We start from the raw sequence: 17,857 nt of genomic DNA, 5'->3' as shown, positions 1-17,857 counted from the left end.
CACAATATCAGCATACCATATTAGTACAATATAGTAGACTACCTGTGTGTGAACGAGTATCTTGCGAGATTACAGATTGCCAGCTTTCACTTAAAAATACCGGCATAACCGTTTAGCAGACAACGATCGTCAGTATTTAAGAGAACACAAGTAGTAAGCTTCTTTCATGAAATGAAACCTTCGTGTAACAATCACTGTTAGGAGTAGCTTACTCTACAGACTCTCTAGGATATGTTCGTTTAAAGGATCCGTGCACGTAGGACAACGGAGACGTTTTAAAAACGATTTAAAATATATATACCACAAGGCGGGGTCGGCGGTATATAACTATATATATATTGTATAAGGCTAGCGGTGCAAGACGTCAAACGACACGACCGGTTCAAAATTCCATCTGTTGTGTCGATGAAGAAGATCAAATATATATTACCGCTTCATGATGACCTAGGTACACATACCGTTCTCTTGTCAGCTCAACACAGTTCAATATTTTTTAGATACATTTGCTTCTAATGTAGTTGTATATTTATAAGCACATCAGCTGAATGTTTTCATTGTTATGGTTTCTGAGTGCTTCTTGTTACTTATATTAAAATTTTGCTTAATTTAATTACAATTTCGCAATCGCATACATGGGTTTCTCATTTTGCACTCTTATATCCGACTGAACATGCGCTCAATATTCATACCAATATGTTATAGATCATCTGACGACATGAATGAGTTTTCCGATTTGGATTCTTCTAGTCTACGGATTTGCTGCCGTAGATACATTATTCTGAAAAGAAAATAAGTTAATTGAAATTAGTTTTTGATAACGAACTAGAAGGATATTTCATGTAATTTAATGTCAATTATTCCTTGTTTGCCTCAACGGGCTATCAACAAGACTTAAACTAAAAAATCAAAGACAAATAATCTTACAAACTAAATTAATCCGGACAAAGAACACTTCCCAGACCAACACACAAAAAGGAGCAAACAAAGCAACAGAGCAAGGAACATGAGGAGGGGAGTGAGACAAATAGAGACAGAAACGGAAAGAAGACATAGAAAAGGAGTAGTCAAAGTGGTCAGAATAGACATTGAAATGACGAAGACTAGAAAGGAAGGGATCGTTTGAGCCATTGCTTGTACTACGAGTAGGGATATGAAGGGGAACACGGGATTATAAGGACCGGGAGGGCACATATAGTGGAATAAGGGAGAGTAAGGCAGGCGCACCAGTCACACCGAGAAGCAGACTAGCAAGAAAAATTGCCTGAACTTGGTGACGCTTGCACTCTAAACGTAAACAACAAATGGTTAAACATCTGAACTACCTAGCAAAAGAAGAATGCCTAAATAAGCATAATGTGTTACGTATGAAAGTTAAATTTACATGCAATGTTATATTTTTATACACGCCGAACGACTCCACCGTAAAGCGTAAAATAAGTATGAGATATCTGCAAGGGCTCTACGAGGAAAGTTAAGCTTCCACGACCATCTGGAGGACATTGTCATTAAGGGCAATCAGCTGGTCTGATAAAATTAGCGAGCGAGCTAAACGAACGAGTGACGAAGTCTATTAAGATGCTGTACAGCTCACTATTACGACCTGTATTGGTGTGGTTGGTGTGTTCATGGCTTAAAATAAAGTAAAACACAGCACCCGATTTCAGGTGTTGTCGGGTTGAACATGTAAAAAAAAAACCTTCAGTATTATTCCAAAGTAATAAGTCCATGCGTAAGTATGGACTTAGTAGAGGACTTATGGACAAAGTAAAGTACGTGTTTCTTTCTACCATACGCGTACTATATCAGCTAACCACTGTAAACCACTATTTTATCATTAGAGATAACACCGTGTGTTATTACAATAGAATATAAAACGTAACGAATATAAAAATAATCGTTACGTGTAGATACACGCAGCTTATCCAGAAGTTGTAAAATGTCGTGCATTGTACTACATACCAGTTTTAGTTAATATACTAATAAGACTAAAAGTTAATAATCGATAAGAAGATAAAATACATACTGGGTGATACAAAGGGTGATACTTACTTTTGTTCTTGCAAAGTTGCAGTAATTTCGGTTATCCTAACTAAACTTCTGGCACATTTCAATTCGGCGGATACTTTGCTGCACTGTAAATCGCCTAAAATATGTGCCTCCTCGGAAAGTTTTTGAATCTGCCAAGTAAAAGAAGGAATGTAATGTACTCTTACCAGTTAATGCTACTAGGCTACTGCCTATAATTTGGTTTTCTATTTCTAATACTTATAATTACCGTTTTTTCCAATATTTCTGACGGCCATCCAGTAACGTGAGAAATAAGATCGGCTCGGAAATATTTTGCTAAACTAGGCGTTAGATTTGGGCCCTGAGATCGACCGCATTGAGACGATGCCATGACACTTTGCAGACTGCTTACGGAACTAGTCGTAGTCGTCGTTACTACTGTACTTCCCAATCCATCTACTAAAATTGTGTAAAAATCAAATGTAATACGCACATTAATTAGTTCAAATATTGTAATACACAATTATGCAACCAAACTGCTTACTTACATTTTCTATGATCTACTAACGGTAATTCTAACTCCTGTGTAGGTGTGGGAGGTCCATCGCCTGTATGAGTTGCATTACCGCTGCTGCATCCTACTAATCCAATATTGTGCATCATATTCGATTGATTACTACAGTGGCTATTAGCAGAGTGATTGTGGTGTGTACTATGATTTAAAAGAGTTCCAGATCCAATGGAAAGCGAAGTCGTGTGGACAGGATGTGATAAATTAGACACATTGTACAATGGAGACTGTAATGCATGATCTCTGTAAATGGAAAGATTAATATAGTTTAATTAGTTTACATGTCTTTCAAAAATTGTAGATTTGGTCTAATTGAATTATAACCGTAATTATTTCATAGATCCTCATTGCAATATAACGTAGAAATTCAACTTTCGGTTGCATACTAATATTTGGATTGTTACTAATAATTCGAAATCTGACCGACTTTCTAAGGGGTGTGTAAAAAAAATCCACAATTCTGTGTACATTCCAAATTTCAAACTACGCGGTAAAATTATATTGAACTTTTAAATATTACATAAGAAATGTGTTATATATTTTTGATTACAGGCAGCCTCCGAGATACGCGGTTCCTCTTACACATTGACAGCTGAGTTAATTTAAAGCATAGAATCTAAGCAAAAGGCGACAAATTGGTAGAAAATATCTTCCTTTGTCATATAATACATTTATTTTTTATTTATAATTGTAAAGTTTTCTTTTCAACCTGCCTGATTCGGCCTGATTTGCTGAATAAATCGAGTGCAGAGACACACTGCAGAGTCAACTATATAACTTTGAACGATTTTGCATCAGAGTTCGAGTTATGCGTATCTTTTCCGGGTTATAGTAGTGCGCTATAATAGCTTATCTCGGAGACTGCCTATAATTGATCAAAACCAATACAGTGCACATTCGTTCACTCGGAGGTTTTATAGTTTGCTGTTTTTTTAGTTCGCTGCTTGCTAGTTTGCTCTATAACTACGCGTGGTACGCTAATAACTAAATGGTTGAAATTTGGTCCTTGGACAATCAACCTTTTTACCCTTGGCGTTCCCTTACGATCATTGCACAAAGTATTACAAGTTATTATATGTAATCTATTTAAAATCCGGCGCAAAACTTACCTCAGATTAATTAATGTTGAACTGTTACCGCTCATATCGTGCACGGTGCCAGGATTATGTTGCCGAGACTGCATCATTAACGCATTATTAATCGTTTGTAAAGCTTTCTGTGGATTGAGGTCGTTGTGTTCAATAGCTTTGTTGCCCGTAATTTGAGACAGAATTTTAGGCAATCCTGCTAACGACGTAGTTACATTGAGGGATGTCCCACTGCCTGCAGACGACACCTGGATGGAGGATTGAACTAACTGTTGAGAATATAGCGGTTGCTGTTGCGCCTGAGGCATCTGTTGTACAAGTGTAGACCCCTGCTGCTGTGTTAGTGAATGTGACACATTTTGTTGTAGTGAAGGCTGCATGAATCACAAAAAAATATATATTAATGGTAGATAACGCCAAATAAAACTAGCAAACACATACCGCTATCGATGATGGCGGCCCCGGAGTGTTAGAGCTTAACAATCCTGCATCCACTGGGCATGCTTGTATACCAGATAACGCAGAAGAAGAAGTTCCGGAACTATGAGCAGTGTGATGCAAAGACGGGGATGATATACTGGCGCCAGATGACGATGAAGACGACGAATTTGATGAAGGTGTAGCATTGTGTTGTAGTTGCTGATTTAACGATGTTTGTGTATTGTTTGTTAATCCAATTTGGCTTACTGCAGAATTTGTTACCATTCTTGGCAAATGGACCGGTAAATTGTGGTTTGCCCCCTCCGCAAGGACGCTATTATTGTTACTAATATTGTTGTTGTTTGATGCAACTACAGACGATGACAGCGGAGTTCCACTACTCGTTACAGCAATCGTTGTAGCATGAGTACTAGTATTACCTCCCACCATACCATGGTTTGTCTGTGAGTGCTGGGACCCTACTTGCGTAAGACCAGCTGTAGGTGTACTCGAATGCGAGTAACTAGCTTCGGACGTAGGCGTCGAATCACCAGGACTAATATCCATATCCGGGGTTTCGTCCTCAAAAGTTCTCCTTCTATGAGAGGATAGTGAAGATTCATGATGTTGCCATCGCCCTCGAGAATTATTTTTACTACTACTACTACTACTGCTGCCGGAATGCTTTCCATAAGCTGAAGCGGACGAACGATTAACAATTGCTGATGAATAGCGTTCATCTCGTTCACGATCTCCTCCCCGCTCTTTCTCACGTTCTCGTTCCTTTTCGCGATAATCCCGCTGCTGATCTTTGCCTAGCACACGACTGCTGAAACCGTAAATAAAATAAAATAAAAAATCAATTATATCTACAACACATTTTGGTAGCTGCATTTTTGTTGTCCATAACTTTACCTCTCTTTCTCAATCCATTCGCGTGGCTTTTCCCATTGAGAAACTTCTGTTTTGCAGTTATAATAGTACTTCTTGCCAGATGAGCTTACATGTTCGCTCCAATCTCCGACACGGCTTACACGGTCTCGGTCACTGCTTTGATTTACACTATTAGCAGAATTGTTAATTCCACCTACATTGCTGCTTGTGTTCCCTGCAGCAATATTCGCACAAGCGCTAAGCATGTTACTGCCAACATTGCCACTATTAAGCGCACCGGCAATAATGGTCGCAGAAATACTGCCAAGAACTCCGATGTTGTTACTGCTAGCAGCATTGCCAGTGGACGCATTACCACTACCTCCCCTATCACGTTCCCGTTCACGTAAACGATCGCGATCACGTTCACGTTCTCTGTCGCGTTCAATTCGTTCACGTTCTCTTTCACGCTCGCGATCATCACTAGATGTTCCACGTTTATCCAAAAGCGAAGACGTCATTTTAAATCTCCTATCGTGTATCGTACGATGGTCAATATCTCGTTCACTACGACCTCTTTTGGGGGATCGGGAACAATCTGAAATCATATATATATATATTGTTAATTCTACATAATACTCATTTGAATGCATTAGTGCAAGCATTTCCCAATTAAATGCAACGCTTTCTAACAAACCTGAATATTTATCTTTTTTGTATTCACGGTCCCGCTCCTTATCGCGTAGCTTACTCATTGTGTATCCTGACGATTGATATCGATCACGATCCCGTTCTCGTTCTCTTTCACGGTCACGATCACGTTCTCTTTCTCGATCTCTAGGCGAATCTAGGAAAAAACAGCAAATGCAGAAACATGAATGAGATTTAAAGTTTTTACATACAAAAATTAGTAACACAATATATGGGACAATATTACCATTCAACGATCCTCCGGTAGGCGAATTGTCTCGGTCCCGAGAATAGCTGGTGGTTCGTGAAGTATTCTCCCGTTCATAATCCCGCTTAGAGGAACCATATTTCGAATTCTGAAAATTGTTTACACATATGAGTTTATGATTTCAATTCCTAATCCCTATGAAAAATGTTATTACTATATCATTATCTGGTTAGCTTGCTTATTACTACAATACATGAAATTAGTCATATTACTACTCACTACATTACTTACAATTTATTAACTTATTTATTTCCTTTCTAACATGATTGATTAACTATTCGTGTGCAAGCATAAAGTAACCCGTTTTCATTGCCATTTTGATAATTGTTTGCATGAAGTAAAATAAGAATTAATAATGAACTTATAAATAACACGGATTTCATCTCATATATCATAGTTTTTTACTAAGATATCTATCGGGAGGTTTCACGAACAAAAATAAAGACCAACAATGCTATGGATTCTACTTTTTCAGTCCTATGGGTTTCAAGTTATGTTATAATTTTTCAAAAATTTTCCCGTAATCATAAACCAAATCGTTGATAATTAACCATTACTAATCTTAGATTGTCTCATGATGTTATCCCAGTACGACACTGGTGTCTAAACGGTGATGCTTCGACTGTATTTGGTTTACCGGTTAGTACACAAATAAAATCGAAATTTTAATCAAACGGTTAGTGGCTTGTCTAACAAGCCAAAGAGTCATGATCAATGTGATCGGTTACGTTGATCAACTGTGGCGTTTGTTGACTGGCAAGCAAACGTTGTTGTACAATATAGGAGCATTAAGATCTTAGCGAGAAATGACATAGATAGACATAGATGATAACATAGATTCAGTGATCAATATAGTACACTCCATATGCTACGCGGGTCTGTGGGATAATGTCTTCGAAAGGAATCTTCACACTCGGGACTAACACCCACAGTTTATGTGCTTAACACATTAAACACCATAAGTTTCGGGCCAAGGCATTGTACACGAAGGAACAGTACGGAAACTATGCAACATTCACTGGTGGTAGGTTGTTGAACGGCAGGTAGCCATGTAAACATACTAAGAACATTAGAAATCAACATTACACTTTTAAATAAATAATGCAAATAAACCAATGACCGTAGTTATGTGAATTCTTCAGCATTATTATGTTTACTCTTCTGTTGCGCGTCTCAACTAATGTAGATGCATATGGTTACATTTTGATTAATTTAAAAGTCACAAATGCTAAACCCATAAGATTTGCTACATGAACAATTAACAGCAGATGTTCTATCAACATAGTTACTAAAATATTTGAGAAAACAAAACATTGTTATGGATTCCACGACAGTTAAGGATTTAACGCTTCTAGCATTTATGCATTTATCACAAATTCTCGATGCAAACATTGTTTAACTAGGAACTTTCGTATTTCCCAACTGTATGACCTCCAAGTACGATTAATGTTAAATATTTGTCCTTATATACATAAAAAGTTTAATACCTGATACTGATGAGACTGATGATAGCTGAAAATTTTAAAAGAAAAAAAGGAATTATTAATTTTTTTTTGCTTCTACTACTTTAACTAGATGAAACAGGATTTTGCGTTAGTGCTGCAGATAGGGGATGATACAAAGAAAATTTTATTTTCTCTGACTGTCCGTCACCGACTTCTGAGCTGTGTTGCATTCAAAAGTGAGACAACAAGGTAAGATCAAGGAAACGAATCAATGGTTAAAGAACATGGAAGTTAATTAACTTTTTCGTTTGTATAAACGTAAAGATGTTAATATTTTTATGCCGACTGTCAAATAACGATGCATGTATTATAAGAACCAGTCATGAGAAAAAGGATATCAAAGTTTTCTAAAGGAAGAAATTAAAAATCGAAATTTACCCATCACTTAGCAAACGTTGCGGTTTTCTGGCATGCATTACCATTTAACACAGTAATAGAGTTATGCGAGCCTCGTTCTTTTCACTGCAGTTTCCACTTTTGTTCGCAAAGAATTTGTGGCTGGCCTACTGGAACCAAGTAGGATCAGCGATGTGGTGCTACCTAATATGAAGTGCTGTACAATTGCCATACACTCATATAGAAGGCGACGTTAATGTATGCGGAACACCTCCAGAAAACGGCTTTAGGCAAATAAACAAACACGATAACTCTCGGTTATATAGGCGCTACTAACAGCGAATGCAACGATTTTGTTAACCATGTATCTTATTCTGAATATTCGATCTTCCAACAGGTTAATTCAATATCGCTTTTATGCCTCGCCTCAAATTCTGCCGTTCTGATGGCGCATTCACGGATGGTTAGAATACCGTGAAAGCACCTTGTCTTAAAGACAAACAAAATGTAACAAATAAAAAACAGAAAATGATTCCACAATTGCTTCGTATGCAGTGATCTAGCGACCAGTTTACACGAACGATATAATTTACAAGTTTTCACTCTACGCCGCCATCACTGAAAAATAATACAATGAGCAATACGAGATGAAGGAAGAAAACTACAATGTAGGGATGTGTTATTCCGAAAAAGAACGCCCCATCCAATCCGATTTCATTTGATGGATGGGATCGCTGACGTTCCATTTCGAAATAAAAACCAAGGTATATGTATTGCCCGTCAGAACAAACAAGAGCAATAAACAAGTTCAAAATCATCACCCATCATATCTCGGTGTTATTATTAGCTAAAAAAATCAATTTGTGCTTTATTGCTCTTCCTACAAAATCTACCATATGCGGCCAGTCGCCAAGGCACATGATACCTAATATGCAGATTCGCAGATTTAAACTGTGACAGCCCAGTTCGTTAATTTCTTCTATTTTGGCTATACCCAAAAAGAACAATTGGGCGTTTGAAGAACAAAAATAAAAAGTGCTCGCTCTAACCGCTATTGCGCTCCTGCTTGCACTCTCGCCGAATCGAAAGCTCGCTCGAAAACTGTGTCGAACCAGAGGAATATTCTTATGCTGTTCGCTTCTGCGGTATCATGCACTCTCGGTCGTGCTCATTGATGCATCTCACACACATGTGCATTTTCTTCGTCAAATTTGCCATGAGAAGCAGTACATGGTTTGCAATGGTTATTGAAGTGTGGAACTTGATGGAATTGAAAGCGCACTAATGTTGTGATGAAAATCCTGCCCTAAGTTATATACGGGCACGATATGGAGGAGAAAGGTTTAAAATATAATTTTCATGTTTTCAATAATTTGGAAACCCCAAAGAGAATATGTTCACTTTGGGTTTGGGGAATGATTTATTTTTAATTACCCTAAATATTCGCCAGAAAAGAAGTTTAATTCATGGCTACGGCGAAAACGGGCAAATTCATTCATAGACACGGCGAAAATGGGAATTTTCGGAATGTGCATTGATAGGAATTTAAATTGAGATCCTAGAGGGCGTTAACAAAGGTTGTTGTCACGGAATGCTATAATGTGCTATAATGAATTTGAAATTATCCCAAACACACGAAAATCTAGATTTTAACGAAACTCGTGAACATTCTAAGGGGGAAATAAAAAAGGCACCGCATGGAACGAGTAATTGCATACCTTCGGGGGTTGCGCTGATTCTGGCCGTGTATTTATTCTGCATAAGATTCTTATGCGATATTATTCTCAATATTGCGATCAAAAAGAATAGAATTTTTAGTAAAAAAAAATAAAAGGATAGGTTCAAAAGATATAGTATATTGGAGATGCAGTGCAAGGAGATTGTGTCAAAGTATCCGCCGGTAAAAGCAAAAGGGTCTACGCCAAGGGAACCGTTGCCTTCTGCGTATCGATTTCTAGCAGAGGACAAAAATCGATTCAACTTTATGAAGTTTTCGTAAAGTACGTGTACGTGCAATAAGACTTTACTAAATGGATTCTGCAGCTATTAGCTATAGAAAAAGTCACAAACGCTGCTCATTAAAATTCAGCGCTGTTTCTGTTGTTCGCAGAATGGATGAGCTTTGGGATATCTTACTATTGCCATCCACAGCAATCACAGCATCCACATTAGCTTTGCAATATCGGCAAAAGTAGCAACAACTACAGTGCCGCCTACTGCAGCAGAACCAGTTGCAACAGCTCTCACCAGCAATTAGCACACTCATATCTGTATAACTATATACACACATTTAGGTTCGTACAAAAAAATTGAAGGTTTTTTCTGTCAAATACAAAATGTTGTGTAAACTGTTTGGTGTGAGAATCATAGAAGCGCTCAGGCCGATCATTTCAATAGTGATGCTTAGTTCAATTAGAAGTGAATAAATTATGCTTTTTGTTTTACAAATAAATTTATGACAGAAAACCCCGCTTCGGTCCAACTTACTGTATTTCACGGTGCAGGCGGATTTTTAGGTCAAAGCCTGGATCTTGACAGAAAATAACCAGTCAAAATGCCATCGTGTAATACGGATTTAATTTTATGTAAACTGTATCTCCGCTTGTACATCTGTAATGTGACAAACAAAAGCGTACTCTTTATTCCTGTATAACAATTTATTGTACGTTTCTTTCTGGTGACAGAGTTGTGTTTCTTCGACTATTAAGTTTCCTAACATAACGTAGTTTGTAGATAGTCCAGTTGCATGAACATATGTAATTTGATTTTTCTTCTTGCAAGTCGTCTTGTGTAGTGAGTATCATAATATACACACATAAGTTAAACCATTTCTTTCTCCCCGCATGTTTTGAGGCGGATTGTGAAATAAAATTTTGTGAACGATCTTTAAATCAAAAACGATACATTATTACTCTGATTATTATATGAAATGAAGCTCTGATCGTCTGATATGACAACTATGAAAAATTTCCTGCTCGAAGTAAATAAAGTCATGCTTTTAGTGTTTTGCCCAAAAATATGCTGTGGATGTGATTAAACTTATCTGATGCATTAAAACCACAACCAATTCAAATGAAGACCACTAACGCTGAGCCATATAAGACTAGGTGTAAGAAACAAGCCTATTCTTTGCAGGCAGTCAACCCTTGCATGGTTTGAAGCAAGCATCAAAGTGGAAAATAATCTGTCTCCATAGTGCGATTATAAACGTAACTAATCATTTCTTTTAGCTCTACAGTCAAATTATACAAGCAAGTAAGAATGTGAGGTGAACAGGCAATTTCGTCTCGCTTACAAAAGTAATCATCCTTTATTCTTTTGTTGAATTCTTCCAGGGACGAATCAATTGAGAAGAACAAACTGACGTCTATTGTTTTTCTCAATTACAACTACATACGCATCTAACGCGCCCGTTGTTAGTTAGTTTGGATATAAAAGACTTAACAGTGCTGTTTTGTACAGTATAGGAATAACCAGACAACGGATCACACGTGACAATATAGAAAAGTATTCAATGTTACTATCTTTCGGCTGCATGTGAACTACAAGTGCTGTGTAACATAGCCTAGCTTATTAGGTGCCAATCGCAACATGGCAATTCTAACTGTCGGGAAAGCCACAGCTTTGAAATTCACGATACTTCTTTTTTGTATTGCCTTTGTAAAATGCATCGATAATTTTAAAACCAGATCATCTATCGCCGACAATGCTGACCGTTGGAAGGCAAATGAGGATCGGTCCTCTGGGTCGAGTTTGTGGACGCCTGAATTCTATGAGGGACCCGACGCATACAAAAAAGATTTCATAACATCTAATTATGATGAGAAATACTCGAGCAACATTCCTTTTTATCCGAGTAAAACACGTAACGGTTTCTGTACGTTCAGATACTAGTGCAGTAATTATAAATTATTTACTTGTTGTTTGTTCATTATTTTATTTAAAGCTCCATTCAGCGGTGGAAGCATTTATTCATCGGGTGGATTATACGATCGAAGACCTACCTATCCTGCACGTCCAATCGATTATGGTGTTCATGATTACGAAAGTTCATATGATTACGGACATGGATATGGGTTGAACCATCCATATGGATCCAAGGTAAGATTCAACCTTGATACTATAGTGAAGATACTATTTTGTGTTATGGTAATACTATCTGTAATCTAAACATCTGATATCGAGTGCAGGACATAACGAAATCAGTGTGGATTCCATTGGCTGGGGCGGCTTTGTTGGGGATTGCTGCTGCACTGGTTGCTAATCCTGTGCTACTACATTTAGGAGTAAGTGCTGGAAAACGGAAACGTCGAGAAGCTACGTTGAATGCACATGATTTAGCATATCGGGAACGTCATCGGGCTCGGGCTCAAACGTGGAAGAGTGGCAGTAATTTGAATAAAAATTTACCGAAATAATTTCCCACATCCCAGATCCCCTTGTAGTGTTAAGTATCGTATGCAAAAAACAATTTTGGTATAGTAAAGGAGTACAGAATGTCAATACTGTGTTTTATTACCAATTATCTATATTGGACCGGTTGCACGGCTATGAACTACTCAATCGGTGTCAGTGGTCCCTGTAGCAAGGACTGACTATTCGGTATGTTAAGAGCCTGTGTATCATCATCGACATTCGATGGTCACTTTATTGATATGGGCACTGGGACGTGGGAAGGCTGAGTGATTTATTCCATCATTGGCCGTTAGCAAGGGCGGTATTATTGTGTTTCAAACATCTGCAAAAAACCAACATTTACAAGAACACAAAACGGTATGTGGTAAAAATAAATGTATACTGCCTGGCCGTTTTCGCGAAAAGCTTTCCGGTTAAAAAAACCTATTATTGAGCCGTTTCTGGCTTCCTTTGACTTTATTTACTCTTAACTGGATAGTCAGCCCTGCATACGCGGGATTTGTCCAGATGGGATTTTGGACCGGTCCTGTCGTGTGAAACCGGCACCGCTACCCATACACTACCAAGCCACTCAAAAAAAATTCTCCTGGAAAAAAGTTATTTCACAAGAGGCTGTAATGTGAAGGACGCTCTATAAATGATTCCGTTTTTAGTTTGAAAGTACAACCTTTTGCCGAGTTATACGAATAATGCGTGCCAGAGCAATTCGCGTAACTCGAATTTTCGTATATCTCGTTGCGAAACATTTCCTTTTCACGTTATGCAATACATTAATAGTTGATATTTTTGTATTTATTGCAACAAATAAATCAGTTTTTTTTACCAAAATTAAAGATAAAAATATATAAATGTAGAAAATTAGAAAGCAAAGTTAGAAATTTGACTACTAAAAATCCAATTCCACGTATAAAATTGCGCGAACTGTCGAAATTTTTGATTACGCGTGTCTCTAATTCGCGTACCTCTGGAAATGACTGTAATGCAATCGAAATACAAAAAAAAAACAATACGAAACAATTATGTGCCAATGCGAAACGAAACTCGCAACTCTTCCTTGATCACCGCACCACAACTCTTCCCTGATCCAGCGCCGCATCACCGTATTTGGGTGATGCCACTGGTTACCGCCTGGCCATATCACCCAATATAGCCCCACGGTAAATATTGCGATTTTTGACACGGCGCTGAACGTGTGAACTGCTTGTGGAATAAAGCTCTGAAACCGCCAATCTAGGCTGGCTCCCTGTACGGCGTGGACGCTACACACAAAGTCCAGCGGTATCATGCTACAGTAAGGCACTATCAATCAAATTTGATTGGTTTAATAATAGGAAGAAAGTATCTCACAGAAAAAAGTTACGTTTCAGACGGTACAATTTCGTCGGTCTACAACTGCTTCGTGGTCTTGATAGAATGCCTTTAAACCGCTCACGGTCAGGCGCAATAGGAAGTCAATTGTTATTTACGCCCTTTTGGTAGACACATTAATGCATTAAATACAACTCAAGTTAAACAGTCCCTGCATGCTCTTTCCACGTCTCCACAGGTTCTAGTCATCTAATGGTAGACTAGATCTGGCCCTCACGCCAGAATCTGTTGAATCGAAGCTCGATTGTCGTCGATACGTTCGGATGTTGTGGTCGATGTTGATTTTTGACCCAAAAGAGGTTAAATTATGGACTCCACTGAAGCAAACATATAGGAAAACAAAACTTGAGCATTTTAAAAACTTTGAGCCTTTTCAGAAGAAGAAAAAAGAAATAAGCAATTTGCAATTTATTCGCAATTATTGATACGAATGCAAACATGAAACGAACCGGCCATACGTATTTACAATTCGTATTATTAATATTTACGTACCACTTGAAGTTACAATATCTATGCAAGCTAGCAATTCAAAACAGACCAAGTTGCTCAACCCTGCACTGGATCAAACGAGCAAACGATTGATCCGGGTTTTCCGAATGACCGGGCTAAGACCACATGGATAATTTTGTTATTGTTCTGCGAAATAGAAGTCTGCATATTCCGGAGCTCCGGAAAGGTTCTACCAACTCGTAACTGCAGTTTATTCAATTTGTTTGCTAGGTATGTCACGCTATATTCATTTTCAACGTTGCTTCCTTGCCATGAAAACACAATCGTTTGCGTATTGTCTCGTTTTCAGCACGTGATTGTGAGTGAAGTAAATAAATCACAATCAATGCGGCCTACTTTTAGCTTTGGCTTGCTTCAACAGAGCAATGCGTAAGCAATGAAGGAAATGTTGTGATTGCTCAAGGTCAAAGTTTAGTTGCTTATGAATTGTCTTATCGGTGTTATTTGAACTATGTTCAGAATTGTGCGGTTAGGCTTGCTTTTGTTGTTAAGAAGGACGAGGAAACGACGACGAAAGTTATTGTTTTGGGAAAGCGTAAATCGCTGGTTGAAGGAACATGGTTTCAGACAGACAATCTTGTTAGATAGCTTTTGATTTCGAGTATTGTACACTTTGCTTCATTCATATGATATATTTTAGGATGTTATTGTTTTACTTACATGATGCTTATATGATGGTTTGAACTACAGGTTTCATCATGGCACTGCAGCGAGTTCTTCGCCGTTAAAATTCTTACTTCTGTTGCCGAAGTAAACAACATGTACGTCATCGAGTTAATCGCTAAACGCTAGTAAAACGATGTTTACATCTACAAACAGATGTTTAGTTTCCTCCAAGCAGATTAAAATCGAACGGGTAGTTGCCGACTGGGTCACTATACTTGTGGTTCGTGCTCTCGGTAATAGTGTCGGGCCAGTAAAAGAAACCATCATTGGTAAAAACCCAATTAGACTGGATAACAGATTGTTGAATCCTGGCATAAGAGCGGATTTGAAAATAGTGAACAACTGCTTTGCTTACCGATGTGCAGGGTTAAATAATGAGATTGCATATTCCAATACTACAATAAAACGTTTGTACCATAGAACAACAGAAGCAAATAGCAGGTAAGCGAAGAGTGAACTGTACTTGTGTATAGTATTATCGTAGTGAAACTACCTTACTAGCCAAATCATCATTCTTTTCGCTCTGCCTAGCTAACATATATTCTTGTCAAAGCAAGAAAGCGTGTTCGTTGGGCTATATGAGTAAAATGTAAGCGAGTAGTATAAAACGTTCAGGGACGCATCACCCGAACTTGGGTTATGCTCTATGGAAATCACCTTACGCGATTTTGATACGGCGTTTAAAGGGTAAAAGTATATAAAAAGAAAATTATTATCAATTATTTTGAAGTATGTAGCTTCATAAATATTTGTGTGGAAAAAGTTTCATATGTGTAGAGCGAAGTTAACAGCGCAATCAAATAATCAATATAATTCTTGTATTGTATTGCATTTTTCAATGTGTGTTAGTTAATCATTAATCAAACAATTATACGTTCGAGAGATAGTAAGTTGATAGGTTGTTGAGATTATTTTCTGTTTCTTATGTTAGTACTTCTAAGATGGCGAAGTTGATCGACGGCAATCAGATAGCTAGCGAAATACGTGAAGAGCTGCGAAGAAAACTTGAAACATGGATGGCACAAGGAAACCGTGCTCCGCAGCTGACTGCAATACTGATTGGTGAAGATCCTGCTAGTGCTACGTATGTGAGCAATAAAATGAAGGTTGGTTAATGAATGAACGAATGAAACGGTTTAGAAGTTTTCAACAAATTCCGCGCATCGCAATTTTGCAATTAATTTCAGGCCGCAGCGGATGTTGGTATTAATAGCAAAACGGAACGGTACAATACAGACATTACGGAACAAGAACTGCTTAACCGAATCCACCAATTGAACAACGATGACGCCGTAGATGGAATTTTAATACAACTGCCGGTCCCAGGCCACATCAACGAGAGGAAAATATGTAATTCAGTATCATGCGACAAAGATGTAGACGGTTTCAATGAACGTAACATCGGACGGCTTTGTTTGGACATGAACACTTTAATTCCGTGCACTCCATTAGGTGTACAAGAGCTCATCAAACGAGCTGGAATTGAAACGTTCGGTAAAAATGCTGTAGTTGTAGGCAGATCCAAACATGTGGGTTTGCCTATTGCTATGCTTTTGCACGCAGATGGACGAAACGACACTTGTGCCATGGATGCTACAGTAACAATATGTCACCGGTTCACTCCTCCAGAGGAATTGGCACGATTTTGCCGCATGGCTGACATAATAGTCACGGCAACAGGTGTACCGCGGCTCATAACGGCAGACATGGTTAAAGAAGGGGTTGCTATAATAGATGTCGGTATTACTCGAGTGACGGATCCTTTGACTGGTAAAACTAAATTAGTAGGAGATGTTGATTTTGATGGCAAGTTTTATGCGTATATAGTAATTTCTTTTGCAATTTTAGTAAGTCTTATCTTTTTTTAATTTTTAGAAGTGCGCAAAATAGCTGGTCATATTACCCCAGTTCCAGGAGGCGTTGGCCCGATGACTGTTGCGATGCTGATGAAGAATACGATTATTGCTGCTAAGAATCTAGTCAAAAAAAGGAATACATCTTAAACCTTGCTGTGTATTATGAAGTATTGGAGGTCTGTTGCACTGATTGTCAATTATATTCTAAATTTATACTGATTGTAAGGCCTTTAACACAAGCTGAATCTGGGTAAAATTTCGACTCAACCATGCAGTTTATATATGGGACTATGAATTGTCCATAAAAAGTAAATTCAAGCAAAAGTACATGAAAATGTAGTGTTGAGAGCAATATATGATTCGTCAAGAGTACCGTTAGTTGTAATAATGTCATCAAGCCAGCAGTTTAGGCACGAAATTAATCAAAATAAAAGTATATATATTGAAAAAGAAAAACTTGCTTGAAAAAGAAAAAGATTAAAGTTTACATCAGCGAGGAAATAATTGTATATAAATGATTTTTTACAGTAATCTTTTACGGATGTGATAATGTACATATCACACTAATTGGTTTAAGACACAATAGTGTGCGATATGCAATACGGACATTCTAGCTCAATTGTTTGCGTTATCCAGTCAAAATTTCGTGGACTTCGTGGTTTGTGATCCAGAATTCTTAATTCATCGATAGGTCCATGAATATTTCAACTCCACTAGATACAGCTAACAAACATGCATTACCCTCGTGTAGTAGACGAACATCTGCTGAGTTGAGTATGTATCCTCCCTTTTAATCGCGTTGCAGTATTATTATAATTTTTCATACCATGCGAGAGTGAGATTGGCAAGTGGGTCAATTAGATATGTGATCATCCGGTTCTTTCTTCACATACTTTTTGCATGTCTTTTCAGTTTTTTATCGACATAACCGCCTCGAGAGGTCTAGACCTGCCATTTCTCAATTTCTTTGACTTTATTTTCCCGTAGCTGGATGGTCAATGTTACGTAAGGGAGATTGGTCTGGATGGGATTTTGTAACGGCCTTGTCGTGTCCAACCGGCGCCGCTACCAATACATCATTGGGCTGCCTGTCTCGTGAAAAGATCTATACCATCGACTGATGTACGTCTAGTTGTACGTCTAGTTGTGGGACGGCCTAATATACTGAATTCTCAAACATTATACGAATTGCAAAATTCGTATCATTTCATGATGCAGAGATCTGCAAAAAAATTAAAAAAAAAGTTTTCTGTGTTACCTACATATGAAAACGGTATTTAAGA

The 17,857-nt window shown here is 37.9% G+C and overlaps 3 protein-coding genes across 7 annotated transcripts; 2 read left to right on the top strand and 1 right to left on the bottom strand.

The window, feature by feature from the left end:
• Positions 1 to 405: 405 nt before the first annotated feature.
• On the bottom strand, positions 406 to 8,364 carry LOC128300830 (WW domain-containing adapter protein with coiled-coil homolog). Of its 5 annotated transcripts, none has more exons than XM_053037038.1 (11): positions 7,801 to 8,364; positions 7,405 to 7,429; positions 5,897 to 6,005; positions 5,657 to 5,806; positions 5,002 to 5,557; positions 4,108 to 4,915; positions 3,688 to 4,040; positions 2,556 to 2,821; positions 2,276 to 2,466; positions 2,050 to 2,177; positions 406 to 778 (listed from the first exon to the last, which is right to left on the bottom strand). In XM_053037038.1, exons 1-11 carry the CDS (start codon positions 7,842 to 7,844, stop codon positions 697 to 699), a joined length of 2,712 nt encoding a protein of 903 aa, XP_052892998.1. In that variant the 5' UTR covers positions 7,845 to 8,364; the 3' UTR covers positions 406 to 696. The 5 variants fall into 5 exon arrangements, with proteins under 5 accessions (XP_052892998.1, XP_052892999.1, XP_052892995.1 ...); XM_053037039.1 differs by having other exon boundaries at positions 4,108 to 4,912; XM_053037035.1 differs by having other exon boundaries at positions 5,657 to 6,005.
• Positions 8,365 to 11,349: 2,985 nt separating this feature from the next.
• Positions 11,350 to 12,176, top strand: LOC128302772 (uncharacterized). Its single transcript, XM_053039623.1, has 3 exons — positions 11,350 to 11,635; positions 11,705 to 11,859; positions 11,949 to 12,176. The coding sequence occupies exons 1-3, from the start codon at positions 11,350 to 11,352 to the stop codon at positions 12,174 to 12,176; spliced, it is 669 nt and encodes a 222-aa protein (XP_052895583.1).
• Positions 12,177 to 14,811: 2,635 nt separating this feature from the next.
• On the top strand, positions 14,812 to 17,032 carry LOC128300880 (bifunctional methylenetetrahydrofolate dehydrogenase/cyclohydrolase, mitochondrial). The gene is given in 5 exon segments (XM_053037110.1): positions 14,812 to 14,840; positions 14,842 to 15,159; positions 15,650 to 15,824; positions 15,906 to 16,524; positions 16,594 to 17,032. Coding segments are annotated over 5 exon segments (1,269 nt in total). The 3' UTR covers positions 16,722 to 17,032.
• The last annotated feature ends 825 nt before the right edge of the window (positions 17,033 to 17,857 follow it).

The sequence above is a fragment of the Anopheles moucheti genome, chromosome 3 (genome assembly GCF_943734755.1).
Source record: "Anopheles moucheti chromosome 3, idAnoMoucSN_F20_07, whole genome shotgun sequence".
NCBI classification, from domain to species: Eukaryota; Metazoa; Arthropoda; class Insecta; order Diptera; family Culicidae; genus Anopheles; species Anopheles moucheti.
Note: the sequence above shows the minus strand (reverse complement) of the source record. Positions and strands in the feature narration are given on the sequence as shown.